The sequence below is a fragment of the Sebastes umbrosus genome, chromosome 24, assembly GCF_015220745.1.
Source record: "Sebastes umbrosus isolate fSebUmb1 chromosome 24, fSebUmb1.pri, whole genome shotgun sequence".
In the NCBI taxonomy this organism is placed as follows: Eukaryota; Metazoa; Chordata; class Actinopteri; order Perciformes; family Sebastidae; genus Sebastes; species Sebastes umbrosus.
Genome location: NC_051292.1, coordinates 12,249,533 through 12,276,916, shown reverse-complemented (window position 1 = coordinate 12,276,916; position 27,384 = coordinate 12,249,533). Strand labels below are relative to the sequence as shown.

General features: G+C 40.7%; 1 protein-coding gene and 1 long non-coding RNA gene across 2 annotated transcripts; both read right to left on the bottom strand.

Moving 5' to 3' along the window:
• Positions 1 to 1,669: 1,669 nt before the first annotated feature.
• LOC119483793 (NACHT, LRR and PYD domains-containing protein 12-like) lies at positions 1,670 to 18,375 on the bottom strand (the record flags this gene model as incomplete). The annotated part of the gene is given in 8 exon segments (XM_037762276.1): positions 1,670 to 2,575; positions 4,356 to 4,529; positions 6,467 to 6,643; positions 8,582 to 8,755; positions 10,692 to 10,865; positions 15,063 to 15,236; positions 17,094 to 17,460; positions 17,463 to 18,375. Coding segments are annotated over 8 exon segments (2,166 nt in total), but the record flags the coding sequence as incomplete, so codon positions are not given.
• A 4,789-nt stretch (positions 18,376 to 23,164) lies between these two features.
• On the bottom strand, positions 23,165 to 26,530 carry LOC119483877. Its single transcript, XR_005205835.1, has 4 exons — positions 26,197 to 26,530; positions 26,030 to 26,101; positions 23,964 to 24,015; positions 23,165 to 23,858 (listed from the first exon to the last, which is right to left on the bottom strand). It is a non-coding gene; the product is annotated as an uncharacterized LOC119483877 (long non-coding RNA).
• Positions 26,531 to 27,384: the final 854 nt, after the last annotated feature.

Sequence of the window (27,384 nt, the reverse complement as noted above, 5' to 3'; positions counted from 1 at the left end):
GAGCCTGTGTAATGTTTGTTTGTGGGGCTCTACAGCCTCTGACTGACCTCATAACGTCCTCCACAAGTCTTCATGAAGCACATCATCATAAATCCATGAATTCACCCGCTCTAATGTCAACATGTCCAGCCGTCTGCAGACATGTTGTCCTGTGGTGGTAGTAGTAGGAGGAGAAACACAGGTGCTGCTGATTGCACTGATGGATCACACTGGAGACAAGGCCTATGGAAGAAGGCTAGGTCACGCGTCATCATCGAGTCACATCTTCTACACATGCGCAGTAAGATCTGCTCTGTACTCGCCGAAAATGAGCCAATCGCAACGTAGGACAGCAGCTTCAGTCACACTGCGCATGCGTCATACCTCGACACCAAACTCGTGACCATGGTTGTATTAAAAGACCGGTCGTGACCTTCTCTTCTCTTAATACATCCGTGGTCGTGACGCTCCGTTCCTCGAATCCTCCCGCCACGCTCCCAGAATGCATTGCGCGGCTGCTTAGAGTTTCAGCCACGTGCATGAAAAGACAGCTGTATAACTATGTTAGTAATGTTGTTGCATATATATATATATTTGTGTTTTCTTTAGTATAGCAACATTTTGATATTAGAAAATGTAGTAACTAACGATAAATTGATGGTTTCCTACGTCTTAAAGGGACTGTTTGTAACGTCTTACACTCTTATAAATCATTGCGGGTCGGTGTTTCCCATGCGTGCTCGCGTGTGGCTACGCTGTTCAGACTCAGACTCCAACACAAACTACACGGAAGCACCAAAACCACAAAGTTCTATCTAGTGAAGCCCGTCTGTTAAACAGTATCGGCCGCGGTCGGAGGACGCGGGGGAGACCGTAGCTTTGGTCTCCAGGGCCGGAGTCTCTGCTCCTCTGCTTGCCTTCACTCAGCTCGCTCCACCTCACGTGCATGCACGCACACTACACACTGCAGAAGACTTCGTAGCTCTGAGAATATCTAGCGAATGTACAGTGGACGTTAGTGCAGAAATAACTGCTGCAGCTCCTCCAGACCAACAGAGATTTTCCCTGTCTTGTGAAGTGACGGGGCTCCGCAGAGAGAAACGTTATCGTCTCCGACCGGGTCTCCCCTGTTCCCTCCGGCCGCGGTCGGGAGGCTGAAGCAGGAAAAGCCAACACTAGGATCAGCATTGATTCATGGAGAGACCTTTGTCTGGTCAGCTAACATTACTGCCAAGCAGCTGAAATATAGAGTGATATTGTGCTTTTAGCTGACGTGTGTCGCCTCACTGTTTTGAGCGATGCTCGTTCATGTCTATGTAGAGCGAGCACAAGCGCGAGCAACAGGACGCTGACTTTAGTTGACTTAACGGCCACAGGTGTCGCTGTTAATAAGCATTTCTGATTCTTACAAACAGTCCCTTTATAACACCAGGCAGTTGTGCTGGTCAACATTTAATATTTCCAAGACAGAAGAATTTAATCAGTCGACATCAAAGTTTCAAAATTGGAAAAAGAATTCTGGTTTCTGGTTCAAGCTCAAATTGAGATTTTCTGGTTCAAGACATTTTAAGATGTGACCTGTGACTCTGGGAAACAAAAGGTCACAATTTTAGACCAAAAATAAGATTCAAAAAGCCAAAAACATTCATAATGAAAATCTGCTCTTTGAAGTAAACAGAGGACAAAAGAATTGGTTCGTGTTAGTTTCTTTATTTGCATGACATTAAAGAAACGACGCAGGACACTCATGTAGCTCACTGGAATGTGCAGAATTTAAGGAATGAGTCCAATATTGCTTAGCAATTATAAACACTTTGGTGTTTGGCTTTTGTTTCTGGGACTGGTGGACTGTAATGGAGCCTGTGGAGGCAATTTCAACATTGATTTCTGAGGGGAAAAGCTCCACAGGTTGACTTCATGTGTCTGTGTTGAGCCATGTAATGTGAAAACTAGCAGGGTGACACGTACATCTGTAATAAACTAACAAATATGATTTGTTTTGTAGCAAAAACTCAGATAGTCAGGATTTTTTTTGTTTTGTTTTACATCAAACATCACATACAAAAGACAATATTAAGGAGCTGACTTTCCACCAAAATCCAGACATAATGTGTTTGTAGTTAGTTGAGAAACTGAAGCCTCAGGTTCAGGTTTTATCTACTTCTTTATGTTTGTTACAAGCATAATGTTATAATATGAAAAACGGCTGGCATTGGTATATATATTGTATATGGTATATATATATTTAGTAGTATGTGGAAATTAACTGCAGAACTCCATCGTTCCACAGGGTGGAGCTGCAACAGAAAGCAAAGCAGAAACATCTATTTAAATGCGTTAATCTACAGTTCTGTTGTCATAAACAGAACTGATCTGCAGAGGCATCTTTGGGTTCAGAATATATGAATGAATGAAGACAAAGTGAAACCCAGGTCCAGGTGGAGGAGGTGGTTGAGTGTGGAGCAGAAGGAGTGGAGGAGTCTCAGTGTGACTGCAGAGACTGTGCAGAAGGACAGAGTCCAGATACACTGATGATACTCTGTCAGGTCCAGAGGAACACACAGGGATGATGGTGGTTAGAGATCAATACCCCCATCTGATGAGAGAAGAAGAAGACAACAGAAGTCATCCATCAGTGTTTACAGAGACTCCCTTCATCAGCTGTCAGTCAGCATCCAGTATAAAGAGCAGAAGGGACTTCAGTCTGTGTAGCGTAGCCAGCTTCCTTTCAGCTCTCATGTTAACGTATTGGAGTGAACACACTGAGCTCAGAGCTCCCAGACCAGAGGCCTGTACTACGAAGCCAGTCCAACACACCCAGGGTATCTTCTCTTTATCTGGTTTACCTAACCCCTCAACCAAGATCCCGCTAAGCGGTCCTACGACAGCCGTTATCAACTCCGTAAGTCAACCCAGGGTTTCTCAGTCTGGCTATGAGCGCGTTCACATAGAAGGGGCGGGGTTTGTAGCACATGACCAATCACAGACATGGACCAGTCTACGGTCAGCAGAGCGGCATACTTTACAAACGCATATTAGAAAAGTTAAACACATAATCCAGACTAAAATGAACACAGTTTAAACTGCCAGATGCAGGAAGGACAGCTGACAAAAAAATCACTGACTGTGTGAATGTGTAAATAAACAGACTTTTAATATCCCGATAGATCAGACTAGAACTAATTACACGTGTGTTGCATTAAATCAATGTGTTGATTAGATGTGTTCTTATAGAATAGAACAGAAGATACTTTATTCAACTCCTGGAGGAATCACAATACTTTAGTCTTATTCTTTCAGCTCCAACCCCGGCGGTGTGAAACAGACTTAGGAGAAGGTAAATAATAAATCTATAAACATAATTCACAGCGGTAAGCAGGCTTACTTTCACATCTTCTAATCACCCACAGCATACATAAAAGTATTGGTAGCAAACTAACCAAGGCAACACATTCAGTCTGAGGGACTGTAGGAACACGACTCTGACGTGTCTCACAGCAACATACGGCTCAAGAAGCTGATTCAGATGAGTGACTATATGAATATCATATATGAATATATGATAAGAGATCATGTACTGATTTTGTGTTATTGTGGTTATATAAATGTAATTTATGTCCGTTTCATACCGCTGGGTTTGCAGCTGAGAGAAGAAGGCTACATTATTGTCATACAGGTCATAACAATACATGTGATCACATTAACTCAGCAGAGTACACAAAGTAGTTCTAGTCAGATCTCTGGTGCTCTAGACGGGGCAGTGATATTACAAGTCTGTTCATTTACACATTCACACAGTCGGTGACCTTTCTGCATGTGTCAGTTTAAACTGTGTTGCTTTTAGCCTGCATTATGTGTTCAAATTCTTTGTCTCTGTGTAATATTATCTTATGATCCACACAGTGGAAATAAACTGCTGAGAGTCCTGAGAGCATCATTACTGCAGAAACAGAGAGCTTTTCACTGCTCACTTTAATGATGGATTTACTGCTGCTAGGTTGGTTTCAGTCACATTTCAATGTTTCATCTACTTTTAAATATTACATGACAAATATGTAAATATTAGGGCTGTCAATCCATTCAAATATTTAGTCGTGATTAATTGCATGATTGTCCATAGTTAATCGTGATTAATCTCAAATTAATCACGTTTTATATCTGTTCAAATTGTACCTTAAAGGGAGGAAACACGAACACAACAACATCTTCTTCACATCAACTCTAACACATGATCACAACAAGCTTCTGGCTGATCTGATTGGTTAACTGTTCTCTCTCTCTGTGTGTCACTGTTCTCCTCTCACAGCTTAACGGAGGAAACACATCACAACAATACTGCTGAAACCAGCATGGACCGACTCCGACCCTCTACTGACCTCAGAGTCTCCAGTCTACAGTGTGGACTCTCCACAAGATCAGACAGCTGCTTCACATCTGAATCCTTCAGGTTGTTGTATCTCAGCTCCAGCTTTCTCAGATGGGAGGGGTTGGACTTCAGAGCTGAGGCCAGAGAAGCACAGCTGATCTCTGACAACCTGCAGCTCATCAATCTGAATAAAGAATAAATGAAGAAGATAAAAATCACTTTATAATCCAGTCAGATGTGTTCAGATTTTAAATGTGTAGCTCAACATCACTATGTCCTAATCAATGATCTTTCCCCTAAAATGAGTAGAGTGACTTTGTCATTGTGTTATTGTGGATCATCATAATGTCAGCCTTCTACAGACATCATCCAAATGTCACCACAACATTCATACACCTGTTCATGTCAACACACATCAATAACATGCTGCTGATCTCGGTGTTCATCTATGTGTGTGTGCTGAAGGATCAATATCGATGATCAGACATTATTTGTGGAACACGTTGAAACAATCAGAAACCAGAGAAATATTTCTACTTCATGAAGTAAACTTGATCAATTCAGAACAAATATTCAGGGTTCCTACACATTTTACATTTTACATTCCAGACTTTTCCAGACTTCTCTGTAGATTTTTCAGACCATATTTGACTTTGTGACTCGGGGTTCAGAGGACGCTGTTACAAGACTACAGCCCCCCCCCCCCCACCATGGTTAAGATGTCAAACCATTTTCCTCAAAGTTTGCATCCAGCTCTCTTTTCCTCATTTGTAATTGTTAACCAACCAGGCTTTGTGTTTGGGATCATCAAGCCAGCCCTCAAAACTTTACTCATCGTGGTCGTTCAGTCTACAGTCCTACAGAGAAAGCTGGACGACGTTCTGCTGTCAAACATCCTGCTCTAGGTGAATCACAATGATGCCGCCCCTCTATTAGCACCAGGGACAGACTGGGACACAAACCCATCCCAGGACTTTGAGACGGAGAGGTGTCTTATGTGAGCGGCCGGAGGGCGCGAGACGAAACATTGTGGGTTAGTAATTTTACCACTAATAGAGTTTTAGTGGTATAAAGAGAATGTGATGATGATGATGATGAAGACCTTCAAGACTCTTCATCGTGGATGACACCTCCTGAGTTTGTATCAGCACGTCATCACTGAATCAAAACAAGACCGGCCAGCTGGAACACTGGTCACAGTTCATCACGTTCATGATGTAAATGACTGAGCCAATCAGATTTCAGCCAGAACGAGGATCAGTCCAAATTAGGAGGGGCCGCTCGTCCCCCCCCTCAATATGTAAAGTATTAGATTGTCCCAGTCTGACAGGCAGCGTTCTGCTCTGTGCCGTCTGCCTGCAGTTACCGGTTACTTTTTATTATTATATTATTATTGTTATGTTGCTCATGATGAATAGTTGGCCCATATATGGCTGCCAAAGTGCCGCCCTAGGCGGTTGCCTAGTCGGCCTCTATGGAGGCGCCGGCCCTGGCTGTGACGTTCAGGCGTAGAGGCAGCTCTGTAGGAGTGTGCGTTCAGTCAGAGCCTACTTCCTGTGCTGCTTTCAACGACATCAAGCTCTCTCTGGCCCGCGCTCTCTCACACAGTAGTAAACATTGTGGCTGCACCGGCTGCTCTAAACACCATGAAAAACACTCTGCTTGTATGATCTATTTATTTTTAGAAATTCTGAATTATATCTTAGAAAGCAGAATAGGGGCAACAGTCTGGAAACAGACATGTTTTTCCATTCTCTCTTTTCTTTTTTCCATACTCATCCAGACCTGGAAATGACTAAAATCAAATTCCATACTTCTCCATACTGCGTAGGAACCCTGAATATTAGTTGAGAGGATCTTCTGTATCCAGATGTGACCATTTACCAACAATGATAAACATTCATTTACTTTAACAACTAACAGTGGACATTTTCTACACTTTCTTTAAGAAACACAAGTCTTTTGTGACTGCAGACTAGATTTAGTTCAAGAAACATGAAAATATGAAGAAAAGAACATTAATAACTTTATGGATGTAAGTTATGTTTGTACATAAATCAGGTTCAATTGTTAATTCAACATATAAGATCTCTAATAGTAACAGAGAGTCAGTGAACTGACCTCAGAGTCTCCAGTCTACAGTGTGGACTCTCCAGAAAACCACACAGGACCTTCACTCCTGAATCCTTCAGGTTGTAGTTGTGACTCAGCTCCAGCTCTCTCAGATGGGAGGGGTTGGACTTCAGAGCTGAGGCCAGAGAAGCACAGCTGATCTCTGACAAACTGCAGTTCCTCAATCTGAATAAAGAATAAATGATGAAGATAAAAATCACTTTATAATCCAGTCAGATGTGTTCAGGTTTTAAATGTGTAGCTCAACATCACTATGTCCTAATCAATGATCTTTTCCCTAAAATGAGTAGAGTGACTTTGTCATTGTGTTATTGTGGATCATCATAATGTCAGCCTTCTACAGACATCATCCAAATGTCACCACAACATTCATACACCTGTTCATGTCAACACACATCAATAACATGCTGCTGATCTCTGTCACGTCTGGAATTAGAGGATCAATATCAAATCAGACTTGTTGGACTTCATTACTTCATTTATTACATGGCCTTCTTCTCACTGTATCTGCTAGCCTAGCAGGTTTATGTCATTTACAGGAAAGGTCCACATTTGTTCAAGTGTGTCTGTAAACAACAGCCACATGTCATATGTACATTAAAAGAGTTATTGGTGGCAGTAATCATTCCTCCTGTGAAGTGGTCCCTTCATAACACAACTACACTGTAAGAAATGACTTCACAAGTTCAAGTGAAACTAATATGAAGATTCAGCAGTCTGAGTCGACAAATCAAAGTTACAGACTGTTTAGTACCAAATTCCCTCTTTGAGTTACTATTCCTCCTGCAGCTCAACAAGGAAACTGTCAAACACAACATACTGACTGGATACATACTAAGGCTGGGCAATATATCCATATTATATCCATATCGTGATATGAGACTAGATATCGTCTTAGATTTTGGATATCCTAATATCTAGGGTTGTCAAAGTTAATCGTTTCACATGCAGTTTGGGGCAAGTCATAGTCAAGTCAGCACACTGACACACTGACAGCTGTTGTTGCCTGTTGGGCTACAGTTTGCCATGTTATGATTGGAGCATATTGTTTTATGCTAAATGCAGTACCTGTGAGGGTTTCTGGACAATATCTGTCATTGTTTTGTGTCTTAATTGATTTACAATAATAAATATATACATACATTTACATAAATCATATTTGTCCACTCCCATGTTGATAAGAATATTAAATACTTGACAGATCTCCCTTTAAGGTTCATTTAGAACAGATACAAAAATTGTGAATAATTTGCGATTAATCGTGATTAAATATTTTAATGGATTGACAGCCCTAGTAATATCGTGTTGTGTTGTAAGTGTCATCTCTTCCTGGTTTTAAAGGCTACATTACAGTAAAGTGATGTCATTCTCTGAACTTACCAGACTGTTCTAGCTGTTCTATTATTGGTCATTTACACAAAAAACATTATGATATTTGATTTTCTCCAAGTCACCCAGCCCTAATACATCTAACTCAGACTGCTGAAGCCTCTGATTAGTTTAAGATCAACTTTACAGGTCATTTTACACAGAACAAGACTGTGGATTTAGTCCTCATCTCGTAACACTCAGGTTATACGGGGGTTGCTTCACAGACAGAAGGAATGATGACAGACATCAATAACTCTTTGAATGTACATATGAACATGTGAGTATTGTATTCAGATAGACTTGAACAAAATATGAACCTGCAAAGATGTTTCTGATGCAGAATATTTATTTGGTTTTTGCTTCAAATAATTAGACAATGCTGACATGAAAACAGATCACAGTTAGATCTGCTGTCAAAAAGAACGTGGGAATAACTTAGAACCATAGAGACCTCTGATTAGATGGTGTCGTTCATAATCATCACTTGTGTGCCTTTAAGTTGGTGCAATACGTGTTTGTTGAAGAGTGCTGCACCTTTAGACATGTTCAAATAGAGCGCTACAGGAATGAGTCCTAAAACCCAGAAATGAATTAGCATTTTAGCACTTCCTGTTCCCTCGTCTGGAAGTCAATGGGTTTTTAGTTAAATGCCTGAAATAAGGTCTGTGGTTAAAGGTCCAGTGTGTAGAGAGTGTGTGTACAAACTACATAAACTACAGTCAGTGAACTGACCTCAGAGTCTCCAGTCTACAGTTTGGACTCTTCAGTCCAGCGAAAAGCAGTTTCACTCCTGAATCCTTCAGGTCGTTGTCACTCAGGTCCAGCTCTCTCAGATGGGAGGGGTTGGACTTCAGAGCTGAGGCCAGAGAAGCACAGCTGATCTCTGACAAACTGCAGCCCCTCAATCTGAATAAAGAATAAATGATGAAGATAAAAATCACTTTATAATCCAGTCAGATGTGTTCAGGTTTTAAATGTGTAGCTCAACATTACTATGTCCTAATCAATGATCTTTTCCCTAAAATGAGTAGAGTGACTTTGTCATTGTGTTATTGTGGATCATCATAATGTCAGCCTTCTACAGACATCATCCAAATGTCACCACAACATTCATACACCTGTTCATGTCAACACACATCAATAACATGCTGCTGATCTCGGTGTTCATCTATGTGTGTGTGCTGAAGGATCAATATCGATGATCAGACATTATTTGTGGAACATGTTGAAACAATCAGAAACCAGAGAAATATTTCTACTTCATGAAGTAAACTTGATCAATTCAGAACAAATATTCAGGGTTCCTACACATTTTACATTTTACATTCCAGACTTTTCCAGACTTCTCTGTAGATTTTTCAGACCATATTTGACTTTGTGACTCGGGGTCCAGAGGACGCTGTTACGAGACTACAGCCCCCCCCCCACCATGGTTGAGATGTCAAACCATTTTCCTCAAAGTTTGCATCCAGCTCTCTTTTCCCCATTTGTAATTGTTAACCAACCAGGCTTTGTGTTTGGGATCATCAAGCCAGCCCTCAGAACACTTTACTCATCGTGGTCGTTCAGTCTACAGTCCTACAGAGAAAGCTGGACGACGTTCTGCTGTCAAACATCCTGCTCTAGGTGAATCACAATGATGCCGCCCCTCTATTAGCACCAGGGACAGACTGGGACACAAACCCATCCCAGGACTTTGAGACGGAGAGGTGTCTTATGTGAGCGGCCGGAGGGCGCGAGACGAAACATTGTGGGTTAGTAATTTTACCACTAATAGAGTTTTAGTGGTATAAAGAGAATGTGATGATGATGATGAAGACCTTCAAGACTCTTCATCGTAGATGACACCTCCTCAGTTTGTATCAGCACGTCACCACTGAATCAAAACCAGACCGGCCAGCTGGAGCACTGGTCACAGTTCATCACGTTCATGATGTAAATGATTGAGCCAATCAGATTTCAGCCAGAACGAGGATCAGTCCAAATTAGGAGGGGCCGCTCGTCCCCCCCCCTCAATATGTAAAGTATTAGATTGTCCCAGTCTGACAGGCAGCGTTCTGCTCTGTGCCGTCTGCCTGCAGTTACCGGTTACTTTTTATTATTATATTATTATTGTTATGTTGCTCATGATGAATAGTTGGCCCATATTTGGCTGCCAAAGTGCCGCCCTAGGCGGTTGCCTAGTTGGCCTCTATGGAGGCGCCGGCCCTGGCTGTGACGTTCAGGCGTAGAGGCAGCTCTGTAGGAGTGTGCGTTCAGTCAGAGCCTACTTCCTGTGCTGTTTTCAACGACATCAAGCTCTCTCTGGCCCGCGCTCTCTCACACAGTAGTAAACATTGTGGCTGCACCGGCTGCTCTAAACACCATGAAAAACACTCTGCTTGTATGATCTATTCATTTTTAGAAATTCTGAATTTGATATCTTAGAAAGCAGAATAGGGGCAACAGTCTGGAAACAGACATGTTTTTCCATTCTCTCTTTTCTTTTATCCATACTCATCCAGACCTGGAAATGACTAAAATCAAATTCCATACTTCTCCATACTGCGTAGGAACCCTGAATATTAGTTGAGAGGATCTTCTGTATCCAGATGTGACCATTTACCAACAATGATAAACATTCATTTACTTTAACAACTAACAGTGGACATTTTCTACACTTTCTTTAAGAAACACAAGTCTTTTGTGACTGCAGACTAGATTTAGTTCAAGAAACATGAAAATATGAAGAAAAGAACATTAATAACTTTATGGATGTAAGTTATGTTTGTACATAAATCAGGTTCAATTGTTAATTTAACATATAAGATCTCTAATAGTAACAGAGAGTCAGTGAACTGACCTCAGAGTCTCCAGTCTACAGTGTGGACTCTCCAGAAAACCACACAGGACCTTCACTCCTGAATCCTGCAGGTTGTTGTCACTCAGCTCCAGCTCTCTCAGATGGGAGGGGTTGGACTTCAGAGCTGAGGCCAGAGAAGCACAGCTGATCTCTGACAAACTGCAGCCACTCAATCTGAATAAAGAATAAATGATGAAGATAAAAATCACTTTATAATCCAGTCAGATGTGTTCAGGTTTTAAATGTGTAGCTCAACATCACTATGTCCTAATCAATGATCTTTTCCCTAAAATGAGTAGAGTGACTTTGTCATTGTGTTATTGTGGATCATCATAATGTCAGCCTTCTACAGACATCATCCAAATGTCACCACAACATTCATACACCTGTTCATGTCAACACACATCAATAACATGCTGCTGATCTCTGTGTTCATCTATGTGTGTGTGCTGAAGGATCAATATCGATGATCAGACATTATTTGTGGAACATGTTGAAACAATCAGAAACCAGAGAAATATTTCTACTTCATGAAGTAAACTTGATCAATTCAGAACAAATATTCAGGGTTCCTACACATTTTACATTTTACATTCCAGACTTTTCCAGACTTCTCTGTAGATTTTTCAGACCATATTTGACTTTGTGACTCGGGGTTCAGAGGACGCTGTTACAAGACTACAGCCCCCCCCCCACCATGGTTGAGATGTCAAACCATTTTCCTCAAAGTTTGCATCCAGCTCTCTTTTCCTCATTTGGAATTGTTAACCAACCAGGCTTTGTGTTTGGGATCATCAAGCCAGCCCTCAGAACACTTTACTCATCGTGGTCGTTCAGTCTACAGTCCTACAGAGAAAGCTGGACGACGTTCTGCTGTCAAACATCCTGCTCTAGGTGAATCACAATGATGCCGCCCCTCTATTAGCACCAGGGACAGACTGGGACACAAACCCATCCCAGGACTTTGAGACGGAGAGGTGTCTTATGTGAGCGGCCGGAGGGCGCGAGACGAAACATTGTGGGTTAGTAATTTTACCACTAATAGAGTTTTAGTGGTATAAAGAGAATGTGATGATGATGATGATGAAGACCTTCAAGACTCTTCATCGTGGATGACACCTCCTCAGTTTGTATCAGCACGTCATCACTGAATCAAAACCAGACCGTCCAGCTGGAACACTGGTCACAGTTCATCACGTTCATGATGTAAATGACTGAGCCAATCAGATTTCAGACAAAACGAGGATCAGTCCAAATAAGGAGGGGCTGCTCGTCCCCCCCCCTCAATATGTAAAGTATTAGATTGTCCCAGTCTGACAGGCAGCGTTCTGCTCTGTGCCGTCTGCCTGCAGTTACCGGTTACTTTTTATTATTATATTATTATTGTTATGTTGCTCATGATGAATAGTTGGCCCATATTTGGCTGCCAAAGTGCCGCCCTAGGCGGTTGCCTAGTCGGCCTCTATGGAGGCGCCGGCCCTGGCTGTGACGTTCAGGCGTAGAGGCAGCTCTGTAGGAGTGTGCGTTCAGTCAGAGCCTACTTCCTGTGCTGCTTTCAACGACATCAAGCTCTCTCTGGCCCGCGCTCTCTCACACAGTAGTAAACATTGTGGCTGCACCGGCTGCTCCAAACACCATGAAAAACACTCTGCTTGTATGATCTATTATTTTTAGAAATTCTGAATTTGATATCTTAGAAAGCAGAATAGGGGCAACAGTCTGGAAACAGACATGTTTTTCCATTCTCTCTTTTCTTTTTTCCATACTCATCCAGACCTGGAAATGACTAAAATCAAATTCCATACTTCTCCATACTGCGTAGGAACCCTGAATATTAGTTGAGAGGATCTTCTGTATCCAGATGTGACCATTTACCAACAATGATAAACATTCATTTACTTTAACAACTAACAGTGGACATTTTCTACACTTTCTTTAAGAAACACAAGTCTTTTGTGACTGCAGACTAGATTTAGTTCAAGAAACATGAAAATATGAAGAAAAGAACATTAATAACTTTATGGATGTAAGTTATGTTTGTACATAAATCAGGTTCAATTGTTAATTCAACATGTAAGATCTCTAATAGTAACAGAGAGTCAGTGAACTGACCTCAGAGTCTCCAGTCTATAGTGTGGACTCTCCAGAAAACCACACAGGACCTTCACTCCTGAATACTGCAGCTTGTTGTTACTCAGATCCAGCTCTCTCAGATGGGAGGGGTTGGACTTCAGAGCTGAGGCCAGAGAAGCACAGCTGATCTCTGACAAACTGCAGCTCCTCAATCTGAATAAAGAATAAATGATGAAGATAAAAATCACTTTATAATCCAGTCAGATGTGTTCAGGTTTTAAATGTGTAGCTCAACATCACTATGTCCTAATCAATGATCTTTCCCCTAAAATGAGTAGAGTGACTTTGTCATTGTGTTATTGTGGATCATCATAATGTCAGCCTTCTACAGACATCATCCAAATGTCACCACAACATTCATACACCTGTTCATGTCAACACACATCAATAACATGCTGCTGATCTCTGTCAAGTCTGGAATTAGTGGATCAATATCAAATCAGACTTGTTGGACTTCATTACTTCATTTATTACATGGCCTTCTTCTCACTGTATCTGCTAGCCTAGCAGGTTTATGTCATTTACAGGAAAGGTCCATATTTGTTCAAGTGTGTCTGTAAACAACAGCCACATGTCATATGTACATTAAAAGAGTTATTGGTGGCAGTAATCATTCCTCCTGTGAAGTGGTCCCTTCATAACACAACTACACTGTAAGAAATGACTTCACAAGTTCAAGTGAAACTAATATGAAGATTCAGCAGTCTGAGTCGACAAATCAAAGTTACACACTGTTTAGTACCAAATTCCCTCTTTGAGTTACTATTCCTCCTGCAGCTCAACAAGGAAACTGTCAAACACAACATACTGACTGGATACATACTAAGGCTGGGCAATATATCCATATTATATCCATATCGTGATATGAGACTAGATATCGTCTTTGATTTTGGATATCCTAATATCTAGGGTTGTCAAAGTTAATCGTTTCACATGCAGTTTGGGGCAAGTCATAGTCAAGTCAGCACACTGACACACTGACAGCTGTTGTTGCCTGTTGGGCTGCAGGTTGCCATGTTATGATTGGAGCATATTGTTTTATGCTAAATGCAGTACCTGTGAGGGTTTCTGGACAATATCTGTCATTGTTTTGTGTTCTTAATTGATTTACAATAATAAATATATACATACATTTACATAAATCATATTTGTCCACTCCCATGTTGATAAGAATATTAAATACTTGACAGATCTCCCTTTAAGGTTCATTTAGAACAGATACAAAAATTGTGAATAATTTGCGATTAATCGTGATTAAATATTTTAATGGATTGACAGCCCTAGTAATATCGTGTTGTGTTGTAAGTGTCATCTCTTCCTGGTTTTAAAGGCTACATTACAGTAAAGTGATGTCATTCTCTGAACTTACCAGACTGTTCTAGCTGTTCCATTATTGGTCATTTACACAAAAAATATTATGATATTTGATTTTCTCCAAGTCACCCAGCCCTAATACATCTAACTCAGACTGCTGAAGCCTCTGATTAGTTTAAGATCAACTTTACAGGTCATTTTACACAGAACAAGACTGTGGATTTAGTCCTCATCTCGTAACACTCAGGTTATACGGGGGTTGCTTCACAGACAGAAGGAATGATGACAGACATCAATAACTCTTTGAATGTACATATGAACATGTGAGTATTGTATTCAGATAGACTTGAACAAAATATGGACCTGCAAAGATGTTTCTGATGCAGAATATTTATTTGGTTTTTGCTTCAAATAATTAGACAATGCTGACATGAAAACAGATCACAGTTAGATCTGCTGTCAAAAAGAACATGGGAATAACTTAGAACCATAGAGACCTCTGATTAGATGGTGTCGTTCATAATCATCACTTGTGTGCCTTTAAGTTGGTGCAATACGTGTTTGTTGAAGAGTGCTGCACCTTTAGACATGTTCAAATAGAGCGCTACAGGAATGAGTCCTAAAACCCAGAAATGAGTTAGCATTTTAGCACTTCCTGTTCCCTCGTCTGGAAGTCAATGGGTTTTTTGTTAGATGCCTGAAATAAGGTCTGTGTTAAAGATCCAGTGTATAGGATCTGGAGGTATCTAGTGGTGAGGTGAGGAGATTACAACCAACTGAAGCCTCTCCTGTGTGCAAAGCTTGTTGGAGAGCTACGGTGACCGACGTGAAAACGTGAATGTCCCTCTCTAGAGCCATCTGGAGCAGAGCCAGTGTGTAGAGAGTGTGTGTACAAACTACATAAACTACAGTCAGTGAACTGACCTCAGAGTCTCCAGTCTACAGTTTGGACTCTTCAGTCCAGCAGAAAGCAGTTTCACTCCTGAATCCTCCAGGTCGTTGTGACTCAGGTCCAGCTCTCTCAGATGGGAGGGGTTGGACTTCAGAGCTGAGGCCACAACTTCACAGTGAGTACCTGAGAGTCCACAGTCAGAAAGTCTGTGATGACACAAAAATTACAAAATACATTATTATGAAAGAGGACAGTTTATATTTACTTCATGCATTTGATGACTAAACAGTTTGATATATACTTCTTTAATCAACATTTACTCCTCACATCAGTGGTTCAGCTAATCTTATCTCACTGTTTGACATGAAACAATAATTCTCATCACTCTCTCTCAAACCTGCAGACTTTTAATCTTTGTTTTTCTTTAATCTTGCAGATGAAGAGAGAGAACATGTAGTTACATTGAGGCTTCCCTAATGTCCAGTCTGTCAGTGTGATCTGATCCCAGGTCTGTCTCCACAAAGTTAGCATGAGGCCTTCTTGATTAGAAAAGCATTTTTAAAACTCAGTGAATAAGTAATAATAATACAGTTGATAAAGATGACCTCTCTTTGCTAGCTACCTGCTGCTTTCAGGTTCACGTCCATAAATGGGAAAATTAAACAAATCACTATAATATTAGACCTGTACATAATTAAACATTCATATAACTAGATATTTTGATGACTGCATGGCGTTTTGTCATTAACACTCTTTTCTGAGCATCAAACGTATTCAGCTCACAAACACAATGAATGAACCAATGAGGTTGCATTATTTACAACATAATGACATCAGAAAGATGATATCAGTGTATCAGCATTAAAAACAGAACATTGATCTTTGGTTTGTATAAGATCTCTTAAAAAGTCTGAATTCTACCATTCTGCTGTTATATATTCATCAGACTGCTGTTATTGGTGGAAGCTGTGTATTTCCTGTTACTACTCTTCTCTACAGCAACAAGAGAGAGAAACACCAGAGTTTCCTTCTGTGAGTAACAGAATAAAAGGAAAGACTTCAAAACAAGATGATGGAACACAACTTGAATTCATTAGCAATAAAATGCACCATTGCTCGATTCAACACACTCAGGGGTTTTACAACGACAAGCTTTGTCTCGTATGACCAGTAGTTTACGGTGGCTAATGCTAGAGTTGGGTCGATTTTCGGTTTTGCCGGTCCGGTCCGGTCCGGTGTACGAGCTTAAACCGGTTTGATTTTATGCTAACGACACGTTCTGGCAAATTAAAAAGTAGCCGACATCAACAACCTGTGCCGACAGAGTCACAGTGCTAAATCCAGCCTGTATTGCATTACTAATAAGCAATATGACAACGTGATTAACGTAATATTATGATATAATGTTGGTGTATAAACAAGAAGAGGTTTGTTTACTAGGAAGTTCATGTGTTTTTTGGGGTGACGAGACGAGACATGGCAGAGCTGGTCTCAAAGAAAACTAAAACTGCAGCAACATGGCAACAGTTTGGATTTGAAGCCAACGAAAGAGATGAGCCCAAAAACACACGAGGTAAGGTGTAATGTGGTGCAAGGCCTATTGAAAGCAAACCCCAGCACCAGGACTCTGATCCCAGGACCGCCCCGACTCCCCGCCGGATCAGCAAACGTTCTGTTGCTGCCGTTACACCGGTTAGACCCAGCACTCCACCAGACAGCTGATCTTTTGTTTTTTTCATTTGTTTTACCAGGTTCACATGTCGTCTCCATCACCCAAAAACATAAATAAGAAAAAACTGTAAAATGTAACAATTATTAGAAATAAATAGAATAAGTGTTCATTAACTTGACAGCTAGAAACACAAACTACTGAAACATTTTGAACTCAACATTTGAAACAGCTCAAGAACATCTGTGACTAAATACAAATACATATTTATGTAATAAACACGTGGAACATTTATAAGAATATTATATTTTAAGAATAATTTATAGTGTGTATATTTGAAGAACTAAACTAGTAATCTACACTGATCTATAAAGTTAATCACATCTGGACTTACACAGCTTTTCTGCAGTTCCTCACAGCTGGAATCAGTCTCCGACATCCCTCCACTGATGTGTTGTACTTCTTCAGGTCCAACTCATCCAGAACCTCCTCTGACATCTGCAGCATGTAGGCCAGAGCTGAGCAGTGGATCACAGAGAGTTTCTTCTCTGATCTGTTCTCTGACTTCAGGAACTCTTGGATGTCCTGATGTACCGAGTGGTCGTTCATCTCCGTCAGACAGTGGAAGATGTTGATGCTTCTGTCAGGAGAGGTACCATATCTGTTCATCTCCTTCAGGTTGTTGATGGCTCTCTGGATGATTTCTGGACTGTTGTCTGTCTGACCCAGCAGACCTCCTAAGAGTCTCTGGTTGGACTCAGAGAGAGGCCATGAAGGAAGCGAACAAACAGGTCCAGGTGGCCATTTTTACTTTCAAGGGATTTCTCCATGGCTCTCTTCAGGAAGACATCCAGGGTTGAATGAACATATTCTTCTCCCAGGAAGTCCTTCAGTACCTCTGTGTTGCTGTTTGTGTAACAGTGGAACATGTAGACTGCAGCCAGAAACTCCTGAATGCTCAGGTGAACAAAGCAGTAGACTGTTTTCTGGAAGATCACACACTCTCTTTTGAAGATCTCTGTACAAACTCCTGAGTACACCGAGGCCTCTGTGACATCCAGACCACACCGCTCCAGGTCTTCTTGGTAGAACATGATGTTTCCTTTCTCCAGATGTTCAAACGCCAGCCTCCCCAGCTTCAGAAGAACTTCCCCGTCAGCCTCCGTCAGCTCCTGTGGACTCGTCTCATGTCCCTCACCGTACTTCTGCTTCTTCCTCTTTGTCTGAACCAACAGGAAGTGTGAGTACATGTCAGTCAGGGTCTTGGGCAGCTCTCCTCTCTGGTCTGTAGTCAACATGTGGTCCAGAACTGTAGCAGTGATCCAGCAGAAGACTGGGATTAGACACATGATGTGGAGGCTCCTGGATGTCTTGATGTGTGAGATGATTCTGCTGGACAGCTCTTCATCACTGACTCTCCTCCTGAAGTACTCCTCCTTCTGGGCGTCAGTGAAGCCTCGTACTTCTGTTACCCTGTCAACACATGCAGGAGGGATCTGATTGGCCGCTGCAGGTCGGGAAGTTATCCAGACGAGAGCTGAGGGAAGCAGATTCCCCTGGATGAGGTTTGTCAACAGCACGTTGACTGATGACTTCTGGGTGACATCAGACACAACCTCATTGTTCTTGAAATCCAGTGAAAGTCTGCTTTCATCCAGGCCGTCAAAGATGAACAGAACTTTACAGACAGCGAGCTTCTCTGCTGTGACCTTCTGTAATGTTGGATGGAAAACATGGAGCAGCATGAGAAGACTGTACTGCTCATCTCTGATCAAGTTCAGCTCCCTGAACGAGAGCAGAACCACCAGACTGACATCTTGGTTCTCCAAGCCCTCTGCCCAGTCCAGAGTGAACTTCTGCACTGAGAAGGTTTTTCCAACGCCAGCGACGCCGTTCGTCAGAACGACTCTGATGTGTCTCTGTTGGTCAGGTAAGGCTTTAAAGATGTCCTGGCACTTGATTGGAGCGTCATGGAGGGTCTTCTTCTTGGAAGCTGTCTCAAGCTGCCTCACCTCATGTTGGGTATTAACCTCTTCACTCTGTCCCTCTGTGATGTAGAGCTCAGTGTAGATCCTGTTGAGGAGGGTTCCACTTCCTGTTTCATCAGTTCCTTCAGTCACACATTCACATCTCCTCCTCAGACTGATCTTATGTTCATCTACAACCTCCTGCAGACCTCTATCTGCTGAAAGAGAGAGACAAGTTTGAGACAAAACAAAGAAACTTATTATTTTCATTGTCAATATGAAAATGATCAACATAACAACCTATAAAGAAGTAAAGGTTATAAAGTCATCATCCCTTCTTGAAGTCAAAAATAACATCAAAGTGATTCTTACATTTATTTTATTAGTTTTTCAACGTGTCGCTCTGCAGGACCAGACGTGGGTTTGTAAGTTAGAGAAGGAGACTGTAGCAGGAAAGCTAATGTGGGCTGTTGTTCAAAGTCTCTGGCTCCTGTTCAGTTCAATTCAATTCATTTTTATATATCATCAAATCATAACAGAAGTTATCTTAAGACGCTTTTCATATAGAGCAGGTCTAGACCGTACTCTATCATTTAGAGACCCAACAAGAGCATGAGCATGCATTGTTATACGACAATGACAAGAAAAAAGTCCCCTTTCATCAGTGTGACTGTCTGTCTGTGATAGAACAGTGATGTTGTTGCTTCATACAGAGTTTAATAGTTCTCCATCCTCATCTATGCAGATGGAAAACAAACAGCATTCTGATTGGTTAAAGCAAAGACGGAGTGCTATCATCAAAATATAAATGTATTCCTTCTGGGTTCAGATTTTCTCTCAAAGGAGAACAAAGGAAGTGATGCAGAGCAGATATGTATGATGGAGAAGATCTTAAACGTTGTCACAACAATAGTCAGTGTATTAAGACAACAAGTCCTGTTTCCAGACATGAAGACATCAGCAGACACATCTACAGTCTTACTTTGTACAGTGCTGGTCTGACTGGCTGTCTGAGGTCCAGGTCTTGTTCTGGTCTGACTGGCTGTCTGAGGTCCAGGTCTTGTTGTGGATCTGGACATCAGCTCGTCCACAGAAGCAGGACTCCTCTTCTTCTCTCTGTGGAGACATTACTTTAGAACTAAAATGATATGTATGATGGAGAAGATCTTAAATGGATTACTCCGTTCCAGTGGACAGCACCTGCATAAACTAGAACTACTGGAGAACTAAAGAAGTCAGAAAGGTCTGACACAGTTTCCCTGTCTTAGAAGTGTTTATTGTTAACACATAAAATACATTCAGGAAGTGACATTCATATCACCACTGACAGGCAGTTACTGTTTACAGTGATGACGCTGCCACCTTGTGGTTTCCTGGCGCGTCCTCTCAATATGACTTTGTTTTGTCAGCAGATAGTTTAACACCAGAGATGTTTGTTCTTGACCTTCAGAAACAAGATGTGGTGCAGAGAATCTAAGCTCAAAGGTCCACTGACAAATAGTCCAAAGCTTTCAACTGAAAGCTCTGAATCAATAGTAAGTGGACCTTTGAGCACTTCTTTCACTATATTTTACATATGTAGTGAAAGAACAAACTCAAACCATCAACACATAGAATCAAGGTGAGCAAATAGTTTCTACAAATGCTTTTTCACCTCATGTTGCACAGTTATGATGTGCACTGATTCAAAATGACACCCAGTAGGTCATAACAGCTGATTTTAGGAGAAGTCAAATAAACAAAACATTATGAGGACAAATATGAGAAAATTATTTAAACATTTGAAGCACATTCTTCCAGATTTTGAATCGTCGCAGATCTTTAGACCATTTCACAGCTGTAAAAGTAAACATTCCAGATGTGTCCCTGTTTATTTCCTGTTGCAGTGGATCTGAATGACATCAGCTGACAGGAAGTAAACATGGACCCTAAGCTGTGTAGCAATGAGATTCTGTTGAACCGGCCTCTACAGCGACTTATATGAATATTTTCTTGAAGTGTAAATTGTGAAATGGAGGTTCTCAGGTGTTTTGTTACAGAAATACAATCAGTAGTTTGTGGCTCTAAAACCCAGACTAAGATCCATCTTAGTTTGAAACAGTATCTGCACTAATAGTTCTGCATCAGGAATATAAATCTGTTAGCAGAACATTTAGTCTTCATCCTCAATGCATCATCATCCATCAGGTCAGTGCACAGTAGAAACAGTCTCTTACTTTGTGTCTGAGGGTCCAGGTTCATTACTGAAGAATGGAGGATTCGACATGGACCAGTCACTCTTCATAGACAGACAGCTGGGTACTGGAGACTCTGCTCTCTGTCTGGACTGAACTCTGCAAACACCAAGATGATTTGATTCACATCACATGACTCCTTGATAAACTCTCTGATGACAAAGACATTTCAGTTTCTAAATACACAAACTACTGCTACTGTCAATAATGTGGTTTAAAGTTTGTATTAGTCCTCTTAGATTACAGCTGTTCTGGGTGACTGACAGCTGTCACAGATACGAAGAGGAAGAATGCACTAATTCATTCTCTTTGTGTCACCAACAGTGTGTTAAACTTCACTTAGTAAATACATTTAGTAGAAATGTTATATACAAACACACAATCAACTAAATCATGGCATTGGCATGGCATCACTTTGTTTTATATCATTCTGTATCTTCCCAGACGGTGAAGAAGAGAGCGAGTGAGAGAGAGTCGGTGTGTTGAGCTAATTCTTGTCTCATTTGTGGGCTGATAAACAGTCTGGTTGCCTTGGTGATGAGTTTCAGCTGACTATTAACCAAACATCCATTCTCTGTTTGAAGAAGAACGTTAACCAAAACACAGGAAGTGAAACTGGCTGGAGGGGGGGGGGGTTAATTCTCTTTGTGTCAAGAAACGTTTGTTCAACTTCAGTTAGCAAATACATTTTAGTAGAAACTTTAAAATAGAAACACAAAATCAACAGAAAACATGGTATTGGTAGAGGAAAGTGAAAATGAGTCCTATAAATGAGTTAGTAGCAGCTCTCTTACTTTGACTCTGAGGGTCCAGCTTCATTACTGAAGAGTAGAAGTTCATCTTTAGACTGATCACTCTTCATAGACAGACAGCCAGAGACTAGAGACTCTGCTCTGTCCTCCTCTTCCTCCACACAGTCAATCATCTTCTGATCTGAAGTCAGTCTGAGAGGTTAAACATTAACGCTGACAGTGACCATGTACAGGAAACAAGTTTGTACAAGAGTCACAGCGAGACGGAGAGAACAGGAAGTAACACAACTGCGCGCGCACACACACACGCACACGCACACGCACACGCATACGCATACGCACACCTTTAACTCTTAAATATTCAGCCAATCACGACTTTGTGTTCTCAGATGAATCAAACTGTTGAGTTCATTCTAACATTTCTCTCCTCTACAGTCCACAGGGAGGAAACTGACTCAGACACTTTAACAGTAAACTAATAAAATGTTGGATTAACACTCACCCTGCTTCAGTCTTCAGTCGTCACCTCTCTGTGCCGTTAACACAACATGGAGTCTGAACTCTCTGAACCGGACTGAACGCTTTCACGGTTCCCCCCCTGTACTCATGTACCTGAATCACCTGGTCAGTGTGGCTCCTCCCCTCTCTATTTACAGGAAATCAGCTGAGTTCATCTGTGACTGTGTGTGTTCACAGCAGTTCACAGCCATTTAACATGATGTGGTCATAAGAATCTCTCTTGGCTTGAACAGGCTGAATGAACCCTCTGAGACCCACAATAGACCAGTTTTAGTCTTTTTTAGAGGGGTCCAGGGGGTCTTTAGAGGGAGATAGCAGGTCAACAGTAGATGTCACATAGAAGTGGTGTACATCATCTGAAAGCTGGGAACCTGGAGATTAATTTGAGATGCAGCTCAGCACTGAGTGTCAAGTTGTTCTAGTCATTAATCAGAAATAAACATTAATTCATTCATTCATTAATTAATTAAAATAAATAGTGAAAGTGTATAAGGGTTTAGAACATTATGATAGAAGTATATGATGGTCATCCCCATACCAACAACCAGACAAAGCTAAATGTGTGGCTTCAACAACAGTGTGTTGAACATGCACCCCAAAACAAAGAAGGGATTGTTCTTGTGACCGACGGTACAGCTTCCATCGCCGACCTACAGACGAGGAATCCACAAGAATGTGGCTGAGAAACCTAAACTTGAAGAGACCACCTAAAACACTGTAAGTGTGCTCAACGGAGGAAAACCTGTATCCTACTTCGTGGTTGGGCTACGAAAGAGCAGCGGAGGAGAGACGTCGGGTCCTTAAAAGGACTGATAGCAGAGCCAGGAGAACGTCAGCTATGATTTCATGTGTAGGGAGGATACAGCATTGTAGCGTCTGTTTAATGACAGACAGTTACTTTTACTATTTTATGTACAGTTTAAATGTAAGGCAGTTTATGGGCAGCATTACACTAAAAAAAATAGCTCAATGCTTTGATCACATGATCCTGTTTGAGCTGTAAGAGGTGGTGTTCACACATGTTTTACTAGATGTTTTAATATGGAGAGAGGATTAGCGTACCGTTGGAAAACAGCGGTTCCGGCTCAGTGACGCGACACGACGGAAGTTGCGCCCATAATTCACGCAAGGCATCATGGGGACTAGGAATAAGGTGGATAGGCATCCTATAATATATTATAGAGTGATGCTACAAATAACACAGGAAAGCACTGTAAGTATGAACACTATATACAAACACACCACCTTAACCCTATAATGTTCCATTTGGAATATTATTGGAGTATTATAGGCCAACTATAGAAGATGCATAACCCCAAGTATAATAATATAGCAATAAAATCCCAGCTGATGATGACTGAAACAGTATAACATGCTTAAAAATCATACATAAATAGGAATAAGTCAAAAGAGATTGCGGCTTACACACGGTAACATATGAATAAGGGGAGTACTGACACTTATTTGTCTCCACTTCAAGCACTGAATGGAGGTCTGCCAAAGAGATTCTGTGATGATCTGACCCTTTAAAGTGAACTCAGTTCCATCAACATTAAACACAGCAGCTGGTAATACTGAGAGAAAACATATCCTACCTCAGAGCTTCAGTGAAGAGAAGATGGTCCTTCAGTTGGTCTGTATACGCTTCCTCTTCTTCCTCCAGATGTCTTCCATTGATGCCACATATCTACAAGTGTGTGACAAATAAAAGTCTTAACATGCAACAGTAAAACTCATAATACACTTTTATAGAATTTATAGTTATATTTATAGTTAGTATTAACCTAAATACCTGGAGACTTCCATAGTTCCCACGATCATGTAAACACCAGTCGGTAGGTTGGCTATATGATGAAACACATGAGCCATTAAACTGTATTAACATCTACAATCTTACACTAATTGTGAGTATTGTGTGTTTTATCCTCTTTCTTTCCTCTTGATGTTGTTCCAGAGCTGGTACGCTTTCGCCAAGTGCTCATCCACAGGTGGCACTGATTTACCTCTGATATCAACAGCAGGAAAACTTTAACAAAAGAGATATAAAACGCCATGTTCATTCTCACAATATAATGTAATGTAACGTTACCAACTCAAGGCATATTGAGAGAGGCTGGCACACGGGTCTTGGTGCCTTCAAATGTTGTCGTGTTTAGGTAAGATAAGTGGAAAGTTTCTGAAAGCTCAGAGTTCACAAGTTGTGACGTGTTTGCTGACGGAGGCCACGGAAGTTCATTTTCCGCTGCATAATAAGTTAATATATTGTAATTTTAGTCGTATATTTGTGACCACTCTGTTTCCGTCCTCCATGTTGACCCAATTATGGCGCGGGAGTCGAGGTCGATGGAACAATTGAGTATTTATTTCTCATCTGTATAATGGGGCACACACAACCAGGCAGGTCAGGACTACTGTTAAGATGGTCGGCACAGCCCGCTCCAACCACAGCCTGAGAGTTTCTTTCTGCTGTAGGTTACATTATGATCGTATAGCAGGGCTGTGTGTTGGCAAGAATTTGGCAATACGATACGTATCACGATACAGGGGGAGCGATTCAATATATTGCGATACTGTAAGGAAGGCGATAAATTGAAATTTTTTAAATACAATTTTAGGAAAACTGTCGTAAAACACCATATGCATAAAATCGGAGTAAAAAAAGTATATGCAATCATTTATCACAGTCCCTGTAACATCCAGCATCACAGCACTACTTTGAGAGGACAGTACACTGAGAGGGTGCATCTCTTTGCAAATGCAAAAGTATTGACTGAGTTAATCTTTGCATGTAAACTATTAATTAAAAATAGATAGAGTGGATTTGAGAATCGATACAGTATCACAAAACATAATATCGCGATACTCTATATTTTCCTTACACCCTTCTAAATCCATAATGGAAAAATATTTAAATACAAAGTTATAAAATTACTTTGTTTACAATTGTATTGTAAAACATGAGCATAAAAAACATAAAACCTCTTTTCACATTCCACACTTTGTCATTCACATACAGTCATATCAATGCTATCTAATCAAATGTGGTTTTAACAGCACAGCTAGTGTGTTTCTTTATCCCAAACTCTAAATGTGGTTTTCATTTCTCTTTAACAACAGAAGAGATTTACATATAAATGGTGCTCTGCTGCCACCTTCAGGAGGGTTACAGAACACAGCAGGTTATATATGTATTATATATAGATTATATCTTGTGTACAGGCAGGGGCGTGTCCAGACATTTTTGATACTGTAGTATTCTCAGCAACAGAGAAACCTGAACTCCCAGGTATAAACAAAAGTCACATCCCTCCTCACATACCAGCAAATCTTGTTTTAACATTGTAAAGTGAACTGTTAAATAATGCCAAAATAATTTGTAAATTCCCAAAGTAGGTTACATCCAAAAGAAAATCCTTATTCTAAAACAGTCACTTTATAAAGTGCCAACAAAATTAAAATAAATAAGTCTTTGGGCAAAATATTTACTTGACAAAACTGTGCAAAACGTTGCATGTGCAACAATGTAAATGGTTGGAGGTACAGACCGTGTAGAATATTTTATCAACAGAGATAGCTGACCTTACCAGAGCTTACGTGTGCATAAAAAAAGCTTACATCACTTGTAACAAATCTTGTTTCAACACTGATTTGTTACAGTAATAATGCTACAAAATAACCTGTGACTCCAAAAGCCAACATAAGAAAACAATGCACATTAAAAAACACAGTCACTCTCCGCCTTTAAAGTGCAAACATATTTAGAATACATACGCCTCTTTGAACAAATGATTTAACCAAACAAATGATAAACTTTACATGTGCTACAGTGTTGGTTACTCTAGTATTACCTAGTATTACCATTCAAGAGACCCAATCTGTTTTGACAGTTCCTTCCTTCCTTGCTTCCTTCCTCCCTCCCTTCTTCCTGTCCTTAAATAAAACAAGACAGGGTAAATGTTTAGCTTATTACCGTTACAGCTTTTAACTACAGGCACAGTAAGTGTAGTCAAATGTAGGCTACTCACATCTTTCACGACGACGCTCCAGAGACGTGTTGCTTCCATAGACTGACTGTAGAAAAACAGTTTGTTTCACCTGTAGGTTCACCTGCTCAAACTTCTTCTTCTTCTTCTTCGCGCCTTTTTTTGTTTTGCAGGCTACATACTACTTTAGCGCATCTCTGCCTCTCAGGTTTGAGAAGGAACTGCAACTCTAAACAAGAGTGCAGTTTACATTCAGTGCCGTGGCCCGCCTCTGACTGGGCATATAGCCAATCATATTGTAAGATATTGGGGTGGCACTTGGGGTGGCCAATCAGATTTCAGGGGTGGCCTGTGCCACCCAAGGCCACTCCCTGAACACGCCAGTGTGTACAGGACTTCACGAGTTGTAAACACGAGCTCACGAGTTTCATTGTAATTCTCCCTACACACTTCCACTCCGTTTGCGCCCTCGCGTGGAGGGTCCGCATTTTAAGTCATATTATAGTATGTCGAAAAAATATAATAGTATATTATGTCGAAGAAAAGTCAGTGTGTCGGAAAATTTAAAAAAAGCTATAGTATAGTAAATTGTGTTAGCTCACCTGGAAGAACAGATGCCCCGTGTACTCAGGTTGAGTCCTCATTGCAGCAGGTTTGAATCCGACCTGTGGCCTCTTTTCTGTATATCGTCCTCTCTCTCTCCCTTTCACTAACTCATGAAGACAAAAAGACAAAAATCTTAACAAAAAAAATAAAAAATAAAAAGTCATAGTATAGTATGTTTAAAAAATTAAAAAATCATAGTATAATATGTCAAAAACAGTCATAGTATAGTATGATGAAAAAATAAAAATAAATTCCTATTATGGTATGGTATGTTGTGTTAGCTCACCTGGTAGAGCAGGCGTCCCATGTACCAAGGATGAGTCCTTACCACAGTGAGATTGAATCCAACCAGTGGCTCCTTTTATAGTATGTCGGAAAAAAATAAATAAAGTCCTAGTATATATAATATTTTGAAAAAAAGTCATAGTATAGTATGTTGAAAAATGTCACTTAATAGAAATCTCTGTAGGCTATTATGTATTATTTATATTTGAAACAATCATGCATACTTAACAGTGTTTTCTTCTCCCTGACGCTTGGCCATTGTTCCATTAGCTCTTTATTCACTCTTTACTTTATTAGCATCAATGTGTGCACAGGTAATGTTCAGATGTTGTGATATGG